At 48.7% G+C, this 15878-nt stretch overlaps 3 protein-coding genes across 5 annotated transcripts; 2 read left to right on the forward strand and 1 right to left on the reverse strand.

The window, feature by feature from the left end:
- The first annotated feature begins 524 nt into the window (after positions 1–524).
- Positions 525–11875, forward strand: sgip1b (SH3GL interacting endocytic adaptor 1b). 3 transcript variants are annotated; one of them, XM_028976499.1, is made up of 22 exons: positions 525–685; positions 1655–1718; positions 3257–3281; positions 3376–3432; positions 3557–3614; positions 3735–3913; positions 4180–4191; positions 5488–5512; positions 6092–6155; positions 6227–6303; positions 6465–6545; positions 6663–6737; positions 7333–7902; positions 7992–8113; positions 8211–8364; positions 8470–8581; positions 9104–9259; positions 9347–9479; positions 9567–9769; positions 9959–10023; positions 10390–10554; positions 10631–10653. In XM_028976499.1, the coding sequence occupies exons 1-22, from the start codon at positions 676–678 to the stop codon at positions 10651–10653; spliced, it is 2430 nt and encodes an 809-aa protein (XP_028832332.1). In that variant the 5' UTR covers positions 525–675. The 3 variants fall into 3 exon arrangements, with proteins under 3 accessions (XP_028832332.1, XP_028832330.1, XP_028832331.1); XM_028976497.1 differs by having other exon boundaries at positions 8211–8581; positions 10631–11875; XM_028976498.1 differs by having other exon boundaries at positions 10390–11875.
- Positions 11876–12048: 173 nt separating this feature from the next.
- Positions 12049–15001, forward strand: dynlt5 (dynein light chain Tctex-type family member 5). Its single transcript, XM_028977843.1, has 5 exons — positions 12049–12107; positions 13353–13481; positions 13858–13949; positions 14038–14162; positions 14238–15001. The coding sequence occupies exons 2-5, from the start codon at positions 13369–13371 to the stop codon at positions 14439–14441; spliced, it is 534 nt and encodes a 177-aa protein (XP_028833676.1). The 5' UTR covers positions 12049–12107; positions 13353–13368; the 3' UTR covers positions 14442–15001.
- A 165-nt stretch (positions 15002–15166) lies between these two features.
- On the reverse strand, positions 15167–15629 carry insl5b (insulin-like 5b). The gene is made up of 2 exons (XM_028978142.1): positions 15462–15629; positions 15167–15377 (listed from the first exon to the last, which is right to left on the reverse strand). The coding sequence occupies exons 1-2, from the start codon at positions 15595–15597 to the stop codon at positions 15241–15243; spliced, it is 273 nt and encodes a 90-aa protein (XP_028833975.1). The 5' UTR covers positions 15598–15629; the 3' UTR covers positions 15167–15240.
- Between the last annotated feature and the right edge of the window lie 249 nt (positions 15630–15878).

Below are 15878 nucleotides of genomic sequence, written 5' to 3' on the forward strand. Positions count from 1 at the left end.
CCCCGCGTCTGTCTGCATTTCCAGTGTTGCTGGCATCCATGATGGAATTCTCCAGTCCTGCCGATAAGGCTGTAGGCCTCTGACCTCTTGGTCGGGGCGCGGCCCTGGCTGCATCTGGGCAGCTAAGCAATACAATACAAAAGTTCAGCTCAGCCTGTAGACACAGGTGTTGTCCGAACTGATCTGAGGTCAGTCAGTCCCAACGCACACACGACACCGGCGGCCGAGTGTGTGGGTGTGTGTGTGTGGGTGTGTGTGTATGTGTGTGTGTGTATATATACATGTGTATAGGTGTGTGTGTGTGGGTGTGGGTGGGTGTGTGTTTAGGTGCGTGTAGGTGTGTGAGTGTGTGTGTGTGTGTGTGTGTGTGAAAGTGGGTGTGTGCACCCCAGGACAGGCATCAAGAGAGCAGCACCACGCGCCGCAGCTCTCCTCGCCTCCTATTGGTCGAACGTCGGCGTGACGTCAGCGCCCCTTCCCACGTCTCCCTCCGCCCTCCGTCCTCAGCAGCATCCCCTCCCCGTCCGTGATGGCGTGCGTCTCCGCCGCTGCAGCAGCGACCGGGGCCTAACGACCCTGCGCCGGTCCGCCGCCGCTATGCGCGCCTCCGCCGCCCGTCTCCACCGGCATCACCGCGCCAGCTCCCGGGGGACCGAGGACTGAGGATCTGCAACCATGATGGAAGGTAGGAGCTCCTGGCGTGGGGGGTTTACGCCCTGATCGCTGCCCTCCACGCTTCCTGCGCCCCGTTAACAAAGTAACGGCGTCCATACAACGGGCGTCTCTCTCTCTCTCTCTCTCTCTCTCTCTCTCTATCTATCTATCTATCTCTATCTATCTATCTATGTGCGCGTCAAGGTTGCCTTCGTTTCTTTCTTCGGTGTCAAATAAGACGCGACGTCCTGATGTGATGTGACCCTTAACCTCATCACCTGCCGGAAGAAGGGTTCATGCCCCCCCTCCCTCCGTCCATTCATTCATTCGTCCATTTATTTATTCGTTCATTCATGCATGCGAAAAGCAGGACACACACGGACACACACACACACATACTCGCTGTCCACTGACCCCACACGCCCAGCCGTCCAGTCTCTGACCAGCTGATAATCCTTCATCATGTGGTTTCGGGACAGATCACATGACTAGCCGGCCTTTTCTTCTGGTTTTATTCCCCTAATTAACAGAAAAGTAATGGGAATATTTGACACGCAGGACTGGTTCATCAGGCTGAATTCCTGGCGCTCCATCAGCAGCAGCTCCTCTCTGGGACGCTCCACAAACGTCCTGATTGGCTGACCGGAGCAATTTGCAATGCAAACCGTCCATATTCGATATTTAACCGAAGCGCTAAAAATAAACGACCTCCAGGAGCTTTTAAACCAACTCATTTGCATGCTGTCAACTTTCTACGCTCAGGATGAATTTTGGACGCACGCTTCGCTGTTCAAATTGGGGCCGTTCTGAATTCGAGGACCTCGGTCCTCATTAAAGTCCAACACTTTCTGGACAGTTTTGTCACGTTCGTGTGTGTTTCGGTGCGTTTTTTGTGCAATTCTGTCCAGGAACGGTCAACAGTGACCCGTGACCAACGCCATTCACCTCCCTCTCTCTCTCTCTCTCTCTCTCTCTCTCTCTCTCCTTCTGGATTTTTCAGGTCTGAAAAAACGTACCAGGAAGGCATTCGGCTTACGGAAGAAGGAGCGAGACAACAGCTCAACGTGAGTCTGCCGGTGCCTGGCTGGTTAAGATTTGGGCTCTCCCATGATGTGCTGCATGGCCAAAAGGTTAAAGGTCGTGTGAGAATCCAGGGCCCAGACGGCCTGTAGATGGTTTTCTATGTTTTGGACGTGGTGGTTCCACAGACGTGTTGTTATGATGAGGTCATGTCTTCTGTATTTTATTTATTTTTTGTTTCATTTATTCTCCTGTCTCTGAGAGACAGGAGGTCATGGCAGCGTCAGCGCCACCTCTTCAGAAACCTGGTGATCTCTTGGTTTTATGAGCAGGTTTCATTGCTTGCTGGTTAGCAACTTTAAAGGTCCCTTAACATGAAGATGTGACTTTGTGAGATGATTGAACATTAAGACGAGGTCCCCCAGCCTGTCTATGGTCCTGCAGTGGCTAGAAATGGCGGTCGGTGTGAAGAGTGGTTTGGTCGTTCTGCTTCACCATTCACCGTTCAAGGTCGGATCTGGAATTTGTCCCCTTATGATGTCATAAGGGGAAAGGTTACCTCCCGTTTCTCATGCTTTTTCCTCCCAGAGAATTTCCCCTCCCCTAAAACATGATCTCCACCGACCGTCATGGCTTCCAAACGTGTGAAGAATTGCAGTTGCTCGCTGATTAAATGTAAAAATGAGCACAAATATGAGACTCTGCAGATCCAGCGGGTTCGTTCTATTTTCCTGTCTGTACCAGACATCGTGGTTGGTGGATGGTGTTGACGTCATTTCCGCGAATGTTCCCTCAACTTCTATAGGCCGTTCTCCTCCTTGTCCCGCCCCTCTCCTCCTCATTAGCATTTAAAGCTACAGACGGTGAAACGGCGTCCTGGGACTGGATTTTAGAAAGAGACTTCAGATACAGAATTAGGGGACAAATATGACTGATATAGAAGCAAAAAAAAAATCATGTTAGGGGACCAATAAGGCCAATAACATAAAAAACTATTCATGGTAGGGTACGTTTAATAAATGTCTAATAAGCCTGTAACTTAAAATCTTTTACATTTACAGCCATTATTTTGGGGTTAGATGACAGATGACCTTGGTGAAACCCTGTTTTGGACACCTGGACATTGAAGTAAAAGTGAAAGTGAAGTAATTGTGAGACACTGCAGCACAGCACATGATGACACGATGAAACGTGTCCTCTGTATTTAACCATCACCCTTGGTGACAGTGGGCACCATGACAGGCGCCCGGGGAGCAGCGTGTGGGGACGGGACCTTCATCAAGGGGACCTCAGTGGCACCTTGGCGGTTCAGGATTTGAACCGGCAACCTTCTGATTACGGGGTCACTTCCTTAACCGCTAAGCCACCGCTGCCCAAGTGGTGGCAGCTTGTCCAGAGGTCCCCGGTTCAGGTGCTGCTGTGGTTCCTGTATTCTTGTAGAGACTTTATTTATCTCAATATTTTATTATAAAATGTATTGAAATTAGAATAATTCTCGTTTTCACTCATGTAATGAATGGTGCCGGTAAAAAGTTGGGAAAAATGCCCTAATGCTGTTTAATGTCTGTTCCCCGCATCACAGGGGCTCGCCTGACAAGGACAAATCCGTAAGTGTGTCCCCCCGCGGCCTAGTGGCCTGTCGCAATGTCGGGGTGTCGCGACGGAACTCGGTCATTTCCACTCGTCTCCTTTCACTTTCAGAAACGGAGCAATGGCGCCCCAAACGGCTTTTATGGCGAGATCGACTGGGATCGATACGTGAGTGGGATGATCAGCTGGCTAATAAAACAGATTTTCAGTCCTGCTAAAAATGGACTTTTAAAAAGTCGTCTCAAGATAAAAACCTTCTGGACGGTCTGGATTGTTGCTTCTTCTCTCTCAGAACTCACCTGACGTGGACGATGAAGGATACAGTCTTCGGCCGGGGGAGAAAGATGGAAATATCCTTCCAGCTCCGGTGACCTGCCGGTGTCGGTTTACCCGTTCGAGCTTCCCAGGATCATTCCTGCCGTGCTCGGAAATAAGTAAAAAAAAAAAAACTCTCCTTGACCAGGACTCAGATGCCCAGAAGACGAAGGCCTACTGCTCCTCCAGCGAGTCTGAGGGAGAGGAGGACCACCAGAAGAAATTTAAAATCAAGATCAAGCCTCTGGCCTCCGACAGCGCCAACTGCACCAGGCCCACCATGGACCAGCTGAAGGTGTCGGTGGGAAGTCTGGTGCTCTCGCCCTCACCGCTGGCAAGTGTCTGATCCGTGCCGGTTCCTCGCGGTTCCTTGCGGTTCCTGTACAGCCGGCGGTGAAGCATTTTTAAGTTCTCTCAGCTTGATACCCATGTAGTCGTGGAGACTTCATTTCCTACGTGAGGTTGAGAGAAGTTCACGCCGCTTCGGCAAAAATCTCATAATAATCATGATAATAATAATAATTAAAATATCCAATACTGGCCTGCAGTAGATGATGAGGTCTTTCTCTCCTTCTCTCTTCCTTTCTCAACCTCCTGCAGAGGAAAAGCCCGGTAAGACCACCCTGTTTACTCTCCTTCTCTGACTTTAATCTCTCCATTCTCCCTCTTCTTTTTTATCTGTCCTTTTCACTGCTTCTTATGCCACCTTTCACCAAAAGCATCTGGCCATTTTGCACCCATTCTGTTTTCCACAGACCATGAACAGTTAAAACATCTCTGCTCTGTTATTATGCATGTTTTCAGTTTACTGGAACATGAACATAAAATTCATAATGTTTAAATTAACCTCACCTGATTTGTGGATAGGTTCCCTAAACTTTAAAAAGAGGAGGAGCCTATAGACATGATTGCCAGCTCTCACACACCCTGTGAGGGCTTATTCTGGACAATTTAAACCCCTCCTGTCACGCCCACTACCAACACCAACATGCAGGTTATCAGGCGCTTTAATTCCAGCGTTCTGATGGGGGAACTGGTGAATTAGTGAACATTAGTGACCACGCCCACTACCGACACCAACATGCAGGTTATCAGGCGCTTTAATTCCAGTAAACGTGACCACGCCCACTACCAACATGCAGGTTATCAGGCGCTTTAATTCCAGCGTTCTGATGGGGGAACTGGTGAATTAGTGAACATTAGTGACCACGCCCACTACCAACACCAACATGCAGATTATCAGGCGCTTTAATTCCAGCGTTCTGATGGGGGAACTGGTGAATTAGTGAACATTAGTGACCACGCCCACTACCTACACCAACATGCAGGTTATCAGGCGCTTTAATTCCAGCGTTCTGATGGGGGAACTGGTGAATTAGTGAACATTAGTGACCACGCCCACTACCAACATGCAGGTTATCAGGCGCTTTAATTCCAGCGTTCTGATGGGTGAATTAGTGAACATTAGTGACCACGCCCACTACTGACACCAACATGCAGGTTATCAGGCGCTTTAATTCCAGCGTTCTGATGGGGGAACTGGTGAATTAGTGAACATTAGTGACCACGCCCACTACCGCCACCAACATGCAGGTTATCAGGCGCTTTAATTCCAGCGTTCTGATGGGTGAATTAGTGAACATTAGTGACCACGCCCACTACCAACATGCAGGTTATCAGGCGCTTTAATACCAGCGTTCTGATGGGTGAACTGGTGAATTAGTGAACATTAGTGACCACGCCCACTACTGACACCAACATGCAGGTTATCAGGCGCTTTAATTCCAGCGTTCTGATGGGGGAACTGGTGAATTAGTGAACATTTCCATTTCTGTGTGTGTGTGTGTGTGTGTGTGTACAACAACTATAAAATATTTATTTATTCTTTTTTTTTCTTTTCACCTACAGTGCCTGATCAGAAGAAACCTGTCCAGTAAGTATTTATTTACAGGAAACGGAATGTAAATCTCAATCTGAAATGAGCTGAATATGGAAGGTTTTTTTCTGAACTATGAGTTTATTGTTTCTTTTGTTACTTTCATTGGTAAAATTTCCATGTGCAATATATCACAGAAACACACCAATACATACACCTAGGGTGGTAGTAGCCTAGTGGGTAACACACTCGTGGGTAACTTGCTCTGGATAATGACGTCTGGTAAATGCTGTAAATGTAAATGTAAATGACCTTGTTTATGACCTGTCAGCAATAGGATGCCGTTTTGCCTTTATTTTCATCAATTTCCCCTTCATTACAGACTTGATTAGAAGCAGCTTTAAAGTCTCTCAGGTTTTCTGTTGGATCTCCTCTGTAAGTGCAGCTGGGTCAGCATCAGATTATAAAACCGAAACAGCTGCACAGATACAGGTCCACTGTGCTGATAGGCCGATATATCAGCGCGTTCCTGTGTTTGCCATATGATGCAGAGGTGGTCTATACCTGTGTTTAGCACTGTCTGAACTGCAAGGGTGCATCACATGAGCTGCATCTACAGCTCTGCTTCTCCACCAGGTGAGGAGATCGCAAGACCACGACGTTCCACCCCAACATCAGCGCCTGCGTCAGACACGCCCAGGTTTGCTCATCATTTTTATCATCGGTCCTCCTCGAGCTGGTTTGGATCCTCAGTTTCTCTCCATTGTGCAGCTCTAGGATATCAGACAATTCCAACGTTTTCTTCGGTCAACCGTTCGAGGCCAACTTTGATGCACAGACCCCAGAAGGTGCCCGGAATTCATTTATTGTTCAGCAGTAATTCACAGCTAAATTCACAGTAAATAAGAATTAAAAATCATATAAGAACGTCATTAAAGTGAATATTTCCGCACGTGTTAAGAACTGACGTGATTTACCCCGAGGGTCAGTAAAGCGCTTTGTGTGTCAGTGTTCATCGTGGAACCAGAGCTGTGGTGTCAGTCGAGGGCCCGACCCCCTTCGCCTCTGAGCAGACCCTGTCCTACAGGAGGTGGGTGCCACCTCTTTCTGTCTTCTGCTGTCCTTCTGGAGGACTAGGACGGTTACAGGTTGTGTTACAGTATGTACGTGTGTGTGTGTGTGTGTGTGTGTGTGTGTGTTTTCGCAGCTCCCCCTCCTCTTCCTCCAAAGAACGTTCCGGCCACGCCCTCTGGCCGGAGTTCTAGTTCCGTGGAATCATCAGGTAAAGCTGTCTGTAGAATTTGACTGTTTTCGTGATTTCGCAGGATTAAGAATCCTGTCCCATGATCGTCTTATCACATCATAAACACTCAGTCCAACACCAGCCATCCATTTTTATCCATAAAGCAGAGATTTTAAAATGTAGAAATGTTTTAGAAATGTTCACGTTCAACAGAGCTGTTTCATACCAAAAAAATCATGTAGTTAAAAAATGTCACTCAGAACGTGCCAAAAACTGGATTAACTAAATTCCTGCTGAAGTTTCTGTAATAAGCTTTTCTTTTCTTAGAAGATAACGTTTAATAACATTATAACATTTTCTTATTGATATCTGAGGCACATTGACTTGCATTGGTTACCATGGTTCCATGCAGTTAAGATCTGAACATTTCTTTTTTTTGTGCCTAATGGAGTAGAAAGTTCAGTCGTGTCCAGTCACAGATTCTCTGTGTACTTTACTTTACTTTACTTTACTTTACTTTACTTTACTTTACTTTACTTTACTTGGCAGATGCTTTTATCCAAAGCATCTTACAAGAGTTCTCGTTCGGCTTCTATAGATTTTGAGTTATAAAACTATGACGTGTTCTGCACAGGTTATTACAGCGTGGTGCCGAGCGTGAGGGCCGACAGCTCCACCTATGGGGACGTTGTCCTCTCTGAGGTCCTTACAGGACCGTCCGTGCCTGATCTGGACAACGTCTTCAGTCCCCCTGACCCTCCCAAGCCCTGTGAGGGTCCCGTCCAGTCGGGCTGGGCCAGTTTCGGCGGGACCTCGCCTAGCCGACCTCCGCCACCAGATGAACCCGCGCCTCCACCGCCCGATTCCCCTCCCCCTCCACCGGACTCCCCGCCTCCTCCACCCCCAGACTCGCCACCTGACAGCCCATCGGGCCCTCCACCCGAAGAGCCCGCCCCTCCACTGCCCTCTGCCTTCACACTGCCAAGTTCTCCACCCGGTACCCCTCTGAAGGAGATATCGTGGGCGCCGACGTCACCCGCTCTTCCTCCGCCTCTCCCAGCCGAGCGTTCGCCTCTCACAGGGACCCCGCCTCCCCTGCCGGACACGCCCATTTTCATATTCGGCCCTGGGGTCCGAGGAACACTGCCGCCTCTCCCCCCTCCCACGTACAGGAGCGTGGTGTCTTCACCTGGACCAGGGAGCGGTGAGTCCAAACCAAAATGCACACACACACACTTACACACTTACACACTTACACTCATACATGTGCATCTTGTACAATTTAACCAACAGGCCCCTCCTCTCCGGCTCGTCCCGCCACGCCGCTGTCCGCCGGCAGCCCCATCCCCCCTCTCCCCCCCCGACCTTCATCACGGCCCAAACTACAGCACGGAAAACCCAACATCGCAGACTTGGTACGAGTGGGTCAGAATAGTGGGTGGAGTCTGGAACGGAGGGAGGGGCTTTCAGCGTTGTCAGTCAGAACTCTTAACTCTGCCCTGTCCTCCTCAGTCTCGGCCCTTCAGTCCTCCGGTGCAGTCATGGAGCCCGCCTCCCTTCGCCCCATTGGCCCGTGCGGAAAGCTCCTCCTCCATTTCTTCCATTAATTCCATGAGCGCCGCCTCCACCCCCACGCTGGGCAGGGAGCTCTCGCTGTCGGTCTCTGGTGAGCTCCCATTACGGAATATGTATATGGCGCTATTATATACGGTGTACGCTGTACAACCCGAGCAGGTTACTAATTCCTGGCCGTGGTGTCTCCGCCCTGCAGCCTGCTCTCGAGGACCCAGTCCACTGACCATGGGGCCGCAGGACACTCTGCCCGTGGCGGCAGCCTTTACCGAGACCATCAGCGCGTACTTCAAAGGAGCCGACCCCAGCAAGTACGCACGCGAAAGAACTAACGTGTCCTCTGTATTTAACCATCACCCTGAGTGAGCAGTGGGCACCATGACAGGCGCCCGGGGAGCAGTGTGTGGGGACGCTGCTTTGCTCATCGGGATTCGATCGGGATTCGAACCGGCAACCTTCTGGTTACGGGGCCGCTTCCTTAACCGCTAGGCCACTGCTTGCATGTGCTTGATTCAGAACGTAAAAAAATATGAGCCGGTGAGATACAAGATACTCCGTGTGAGCATACGGCTGTGTTAACTTCACAAATATTTAAAACATAATCAATACACAACACAGGATTAATTTAGAAATCCCAAATGGGGACTGACTGTAGCTTCACAGAACCTTCATACCGTAACTGTCTGGTTTGGTACGTGCCAGTGACATGTTAGAATGGTAGAACACCTGGACTGGGTAGAGATAAGGTCATAAGGTCACGATAAGGTATCTGGGGCTGAGCTGATCCCAGATCAGCCATCGCTAAGCTTGCGCTCCCGTTTCCTTGCACCCAGGTGCATGGTGAAGATCACGGGCGAAATGGTGCTGTCGTTCCCGGCGGGGATCACCAGACACTTCTCCTCTCATCCGTCCCCTCCCGTCCTGTCCTTCAACATCACACACTACTCACAGCTGGAGCAGGTTCTGCCCAACCCACAGCTGCTCTGCTGGTAAACACACACACACACACACACACACACACATGCATATTATACTTTGAAAATTCTCAACCGCATCCTCTCTCTGCGTGTTCACAGCGACAACACGTCAGGCGCTGTTGACACCAAGGAATTCTGGGTAAACATGCCAAGCCTAATGAGCCACCTGAAGAGAGTGGCTGACCAGAGGCCTCAAGCCACCTACTACAATGTGGACATGCTGAAGTACCAGGTCGGAGCTCCAAGGGACACGCGCCTCACCGGAGGAACGAGGATTAATATAATGGTGGTGGTAGCAGCGTGCTGTCTCTCCCTGCAGGTGGCAGCACAGGGCATCCAGTCCACACCCCTCAACCTGGCGGTGAGCTGGCGAGGCGACGCCACCAGCACCGACCTCAGGATCGACTACAAGTACAACACGGAGGCCATGCCGACCCCGGTGGCCCTCACCAACATCCAGTTCATGGTGCCAGTGGACGGCGGCACCGCCAAGCTGCAGGCCATGCTGCCGGCGGCCACCTGGTGCGGGGTTCTCTTCTTCCTACGTCTAACACAGTGGGCCAAGCTTTCAAATTCAATTCATAAGATCTGCTTTTATCAAACGTCAGAGGAACATATTCTCAGATGATGTATATGGTGTCCAGTCAGAATATTGAATATTGACTTCAGATGTGGAGATTCCATCCCATATGCTCCTCTTTTCCACTTAAGGAACGCAGAACAGCAGAAGATGCTGTGGAAGATTCCAGAACTCTCACAGAAATCCGAAAATGGCGGTAAGTGCAACAGAACACCGGTTTATGTTGGAATGGTCATATTCATGCTCACCGTGCATCCGGGACACGATGGTAGTAAGTGGGGTTTGAACCTGGGTCTTCTGGTTCACAGGCGAGTGTCTTGCCCACTAGGCTACTACCACCCTATTGTGACATTGTAAAAACATGCATCATATTTTGCAGATTTCTTTTGCGATGCATTTTTGATGCATGTCACCTTCATACAATGATTCCATGTTCATATTTTTTACTGTTGAGTTGCTTTTGCACGTATTTTTGGCCGCATGTTGTGGTCGATGTTGCGTTCCAGAGGAACGTGTTTTCAACATTATGCCAATATTTCTTTTCGTGACCTGCCTTTTTCAGGAGTGGGTGCTCTGCTGGGCCGATTCTCCGTGATGGACGGTCCCACCAAGCCTTCCCAGCTGGCAGTGCAGTTCACCAGCGAGGGCGCCACCCTCTCTGGCTGCGACTTCCAGCTCGCCGGGCCCGGCTACAGGCTGTCCCTCGTCAAAAAGCGCTTTTCTGCAGGTAGGCTGCTGCTCTGCCCGCTGTACGTGTCAAAGGTTAAAGGTCAGCTCTGACACGGTCTTCTGCTGTCTTTCAGGGAAATACTTGGCTGATAATTAGGAGACGGAGTGGACAGAGGAGATGCGCCACATTTTTAACTTTGTTTCCAGACCTTTTCATCCTGAAACAGTAATAGAACTGACCTGTGAGAGTGTGTGGTGTGTGTGTGTGTGTGTGTGTGTGTTTCAGGAACATGCAATACAGCAACTCTCCTAAATTTATGCAAGTGGAGGCTGGGATTTGAGCCCTGCATAATCTCACGGCGAGCCATACGTGGCGTCATGCGGGCCCGTCTGCTCCTGGGAGGGCCTTTTCCTTTCTTTTACTCTCTTTCTTCCATTTGCACTACAGTGTGAGCTGCTGTTGGCCGCGGAGGTTCTGAAGGGTTCCCCTTCAACGTGCCACAAAACTTGAAGTCACTGGAAACGCTCGTCAGTGCTGCTCTGTAATAATGCTTCTAATGAGAATGGACTGCATCATAGTCCACGTTCTTTCACCCGGAAGGTGGTACCGCCCATGTTTCGGCTCACAGGACGGGTTGTTTCAGGAATCCGGCACATCTTACGGTTTTTGAGTTCCGTGATGTTCTTCGCAGAAGGTTTCAGCCTGTCCTGCAGAAAGTGCTCAGCACCTCCAGACAGAGTGTGGCCGAGCGGTGGATTCTCATTTCATGCCGTGTGTCCGTTATTTTTGTCCACAATGTGGAGCGTTTTGGTTTGCCATTCTCACGTAGCAATATTTAAAGATGAACATGTAAAAATGTAATATAAGAATTATTATTATTATTATTGCTATATCCAGGTGGATATAGGGTTTCTATGTAGTCATAGAAAGGTTCCATGTTACTAAACTAAAGTCGTAGCCTTTCCAATACATGACGGCACTTTATGTTTTTTTTTGTTTTGTCAATCCCACTTTGTTCCTTCTGTTCCTTTCGAATCTGGATTCTGTGTAAACTATTTTGACTGTAATAAGGATCGAACGTTGATTCTCTGGTGTTCCACATATCTGTGTTTAACCGTGTCCAGTAGTCTGTGGGTTCTGTAGACAGATTTTTAACCATCTGGGTTTCAGGATTATATGTAGAACAGGGACGATCACAGCCAATCTCAAATTTTGGAATTTAACAAATTCAAATGTGTCAAGTAGAAATGAACATGCTTTATAATAGTGTCTTTATTACAATAAAGAATCAATCTGTCAGCCCAGAGAGTCCAATTTCAGACAAATTTGAATTGTGAAACGTGACACACCGTAAATAAATCTTTGTTTTGTGCTAAAATGTCCTCTGGCTTCTCACTCCGAAACAAACTCGTGTATTTTAACTGTTCGCGATTAACATTAAAGGACACGCGTGTTACTTTTAATGAGAAAAAAGCTTTTTTTATCATTAAAAACCATAAAAACATTATCGGCAGCCGCGCGCAGGCGGAACCGGAAGTGATTAACGCCCCGCCCACGGTTGTCAGGGCAACAGGACGCCGACGCGCCACTTCCGGATCGCCGGACGGGTGGTGAGCGTTTGCCTTTAAAGTATAAAATTATATCTTTGTGAGCTGAAGCGTTTGTACTGTGTTTTATTTTTTCGATTTTGCTCTTGTTTATTCGAGCATATTTTAAAAATGGGGCCACTTGCACAAAACAATAAAACGTGTCGAACGCTTTTAGCTGCAATGAAGAGACAGGACTGTGCAAAGGTTTTAGTGAGAACTGAAACTAATGAACGTTTTTTTCATCAAATTAAATGATAAAACACAGAAATAAAAACGATTCCAAAGTTGATGTGTAGAGATGGTAGAGAACGTAATGTGTTGCTTTGCATTTAGTTGAAGTTGAAGTTGAGCTTTATTGTAACTTCAGCTACATACATGTTAGACGTACATAGTGAAGCGAGACAACTTTTCCCTGGAGACCTGGTGCTGCATATAACGTTTAAACAACGTTACGTACTGACGTAAAGTGAACGTGTGCGACACCGACAAACAGGGACACATAGACTAGAAACAGGGGACACGGGCCGTGCAAGAATAACATTTAACTAAAAACCATGTAGACAACAACGAGACAGGCGGCTCTAAACCGGTGAAATGAGTATTAAATGTGCAAATACTGCTGTGCAAAATGGAACGGTGCATTAATAGATAATATTACAGTAAAACAGAGGTTGTGTGTGTGTGTCAGTCCTAAGGGTAAAGTTCCTGAGTGTCTGATGGTCTGTGGGATGAAGCTGTTGCGCAGTGTGGCAACGTGGACTTATGTTGGTACATAAGACTTTTTGCACTGTACTGTACACACGGACCAAAAAAAAGTCCCCACATCTCTGTTCTCCTGTTGTTCTCTGAGCTGCAATGCAGTCTTGTTCTCCATCTCTCTTGTAGGAGATCATTCATTATTTTACACCCAGGACTTCTACCAACATCTCTACATTTTTACCACGTTCACTCTATAATCAGGATTATTTGTGGGCTTTACGCTTTTAGATGGTTCCTTATAGGTACTGTTAGGACCTTTAAAAGACACTCGCCTATCAACCAGAAGACCACAGAGTTGTAGGTTGAAACCCCACTGAAGACGCTGACGCTGAGTGTCTCCAGGGGGGACTGTCCCTCTCATTACTGGTTGCTCTGGACAAGGGCGTCGGCTAAATGCCGTAAATGTAACGTGTTTCACTACTGCCAAAAACTTTTGCACTGTACTGTATACACACACACACACACACACACACAGTGAAAGTGAGGTGTTTGATGTGTGTGTGTCAGACTGAACAGTGGTGAGATGTCGGACCTGGCGAAGGAGAAAGCGGCTCGTCTGCTGAGGAAGAGGGCCAGTCTGTCTTCTCTCGGCAGTCATGACGTTAAGGCCAAGGACATCGCCGGGAAGACCAAGGAGTGAGTTTTTCTCCTTTCACATCCACGCCTCATAATAAAATGAAGTAAATTAATTTAATGAATAAAATCGCATTGTTTCATTGTTATTTCCATCATATTCTGTTTCAGTATATTTAATAACCTGCTATTAATGATAAAAGGTATACTACGGTATGCCATGTCCTCCAAGCTTGGGACACCCACCTTCAGGCCAAATCGTCCCTCACTAAAACACATTTGAAGTGTTTAAGCCAAGCAAGCCGCATTTATCGTCGAGATTCATAAATGTCCGAGTTCGATATGTTCATGTGGAGGACGCCTACGCCACGCTCTTTACGGCTGTTTATGGCTCCGTGGCTCCGTGGCTGGAGTAACATTCATCCGTCTGTCCTCCCAGTTCCATCAGCACAGTATCCTACATGGACGAGCCCGGCCACCATGAAGACCTCTCTCGGCCCGTGGTTCAGATGGAGAACACCTATGAGCTTGGTGAGTTTGAGGTGATTCTTTCATTTTGTTCGCAGAATGAGGCGATTTCTACCGGGGTCCTCGCCCGTTTTTTAAACCATGAACACAGGGCCTGTTAAGCGCTTCCCAGTCCAGACAGTCAATGAGATCCTGAAGGACGTGCTGAACAGCTACCTGCAGGAGGAGAAATATGAGGCGGAGCTCTGTCGACAGATGACCAAAACCATTTCCGAGGTGAGCCTCGCCGGTCCGTCCAGGAACAATGTCACGTTTCTCGCGTCATTCCCGGTGTCGTGCCCCCGCTGCTAGGTGGTGAAGGCCCGGGTGAAAGAACTGATGATCCCGCGCTACAAGATCACCGTCGTGATCAGCATCGGCCGCCTGAGTGACCAGGACGTGTGTGTGGCCAGCCGCTTCCTCTGGGACATGGCCAACGACACCTTCTCCTCGCACACCTTCAAGAACAGGTCGCTCTTCGCCGTCGGCGTGGTTTACGCCGTGTACTTCGAATGAGCTACATCCCGTTTCAAACAGCTCTGGTCCATCAGGACAACTGTAGCCTCTGTAGATGTGTTCTCCAAACCTGAATACCTCTCAAGCTGCAAGAACGCTTGCTGCCTAATACACCCGCCCTCAGACCACAGCCGATTAATACGGTGCGTTGTCCCATGTCCCTTGCAGCCACCGACAAGCTTATTACTCAAAATTGTATTTATTAACATTGTACGTAGGATTTACGTTCATGCGAGAACGGACTTGAACGTGAAACAGAGTCTTTTGTCTGTGATGTTGAACATATCAAGAGATACTAGCTGCTAAAGTCAGAAATTTAGATTCATTTATTATCTTGAGGTATTTATTTATGTAGATTTATGTAAATGAAGTCCTTTCTGGACAAACAAACAAAACTAATTCAAGTTTGTATTCATTTGTAATACAAATTTAATCAGATGTGCACGGTGATGACAAATGTCTGAGAAACATTTTAATAGAGTTGAAATAAAAATTATAGTTTTCTCATCCAGCTGTGAGTTACAAATTACAAAGAAAATTTGAATAAAATGTAAAATGAAGGCTGCACTGTCCTAATCTCTACATATGGGAATAACAAACCTGATTCTACACAATGAAACGTTACAGCTGTCATTGCCTGCAGGTGGCGCACTTGGGTCTTAATGTGTAAGAATTTGAATCTTCAATAAGACGTCTTTACTGATTAAAAAAAAGAGACAGTTTGAATTTAGAAGCTCTCTGCTGGTGGGACATGAGCCTTGAACTGATCTGTGGACCAGGATGGAGGTCCCGCTGGTGCTCAGCACAGCCTGATGATCTCCTTCGGGCTGCAGCCCCTCTCGCAGCACAGGGCCTGCTGGTTCTGGTCCCTCCGCAGACGCGTCCCTCCGCCCGGTTCCATCACCGCGTCCCCGCCCCGCCTCTGGCCCGTGCGTTCTGTGCCAGAAAAACGGCCTGTTTGCCTCTGAGTGGCTCCGGAGAAGCCGCGGGTTTAATTTGACCTCTGACCTTTGTACCGACCTGCTGCCACGTCCTCGGCCAGAAGCCTCCTCCAGCGCGAGCCGCCGCAGGTGAAGACCACGGCGCGCAGGAACTCGCGGCCGCACAGCCGCAGGCCGGTGCTGGCGCCCTCGGCCCCGCCGGCGAGCAGCAGCATGGCGCACAGCGGCAGCGCGGGAACCAGCGGCGCCTTCATCTCCGCCCGCTTCCCCGTCCCCGCCGCACGCCCATATATACACACAACCCCTGCTTCCCAGCCGCGGCCACTTCCTGTCCGGCCCAGGTGCTTATCGGCGCTGATGACGCCATCGGGCCCTGCGTTTTATGGTCTGGGCTCCGCGGCCGATTTGTGGATTCGGTAGAAAACGGTGATCAGTGCCTCGCCCCTAAATGTCAGAGCAGAGGCGCTTTTCTAATGCGGTGACTTTATTGTCCTGA

The sequence above is a fragment of the Denticeps clupeoides genome, chromosome 4, assembly GCF_900700375.1.
Source record: "Denticeps clupeoides chromosome 4, fDenClu1.1, whole genome shotgun sequence".
NCBI classification, from domain to species: Eukaryota; Metazoa; Chordata; class Actinopteri; order Clupeiformes; family Denticipitidae; genus Denticeps; species Denticeps clupeoides.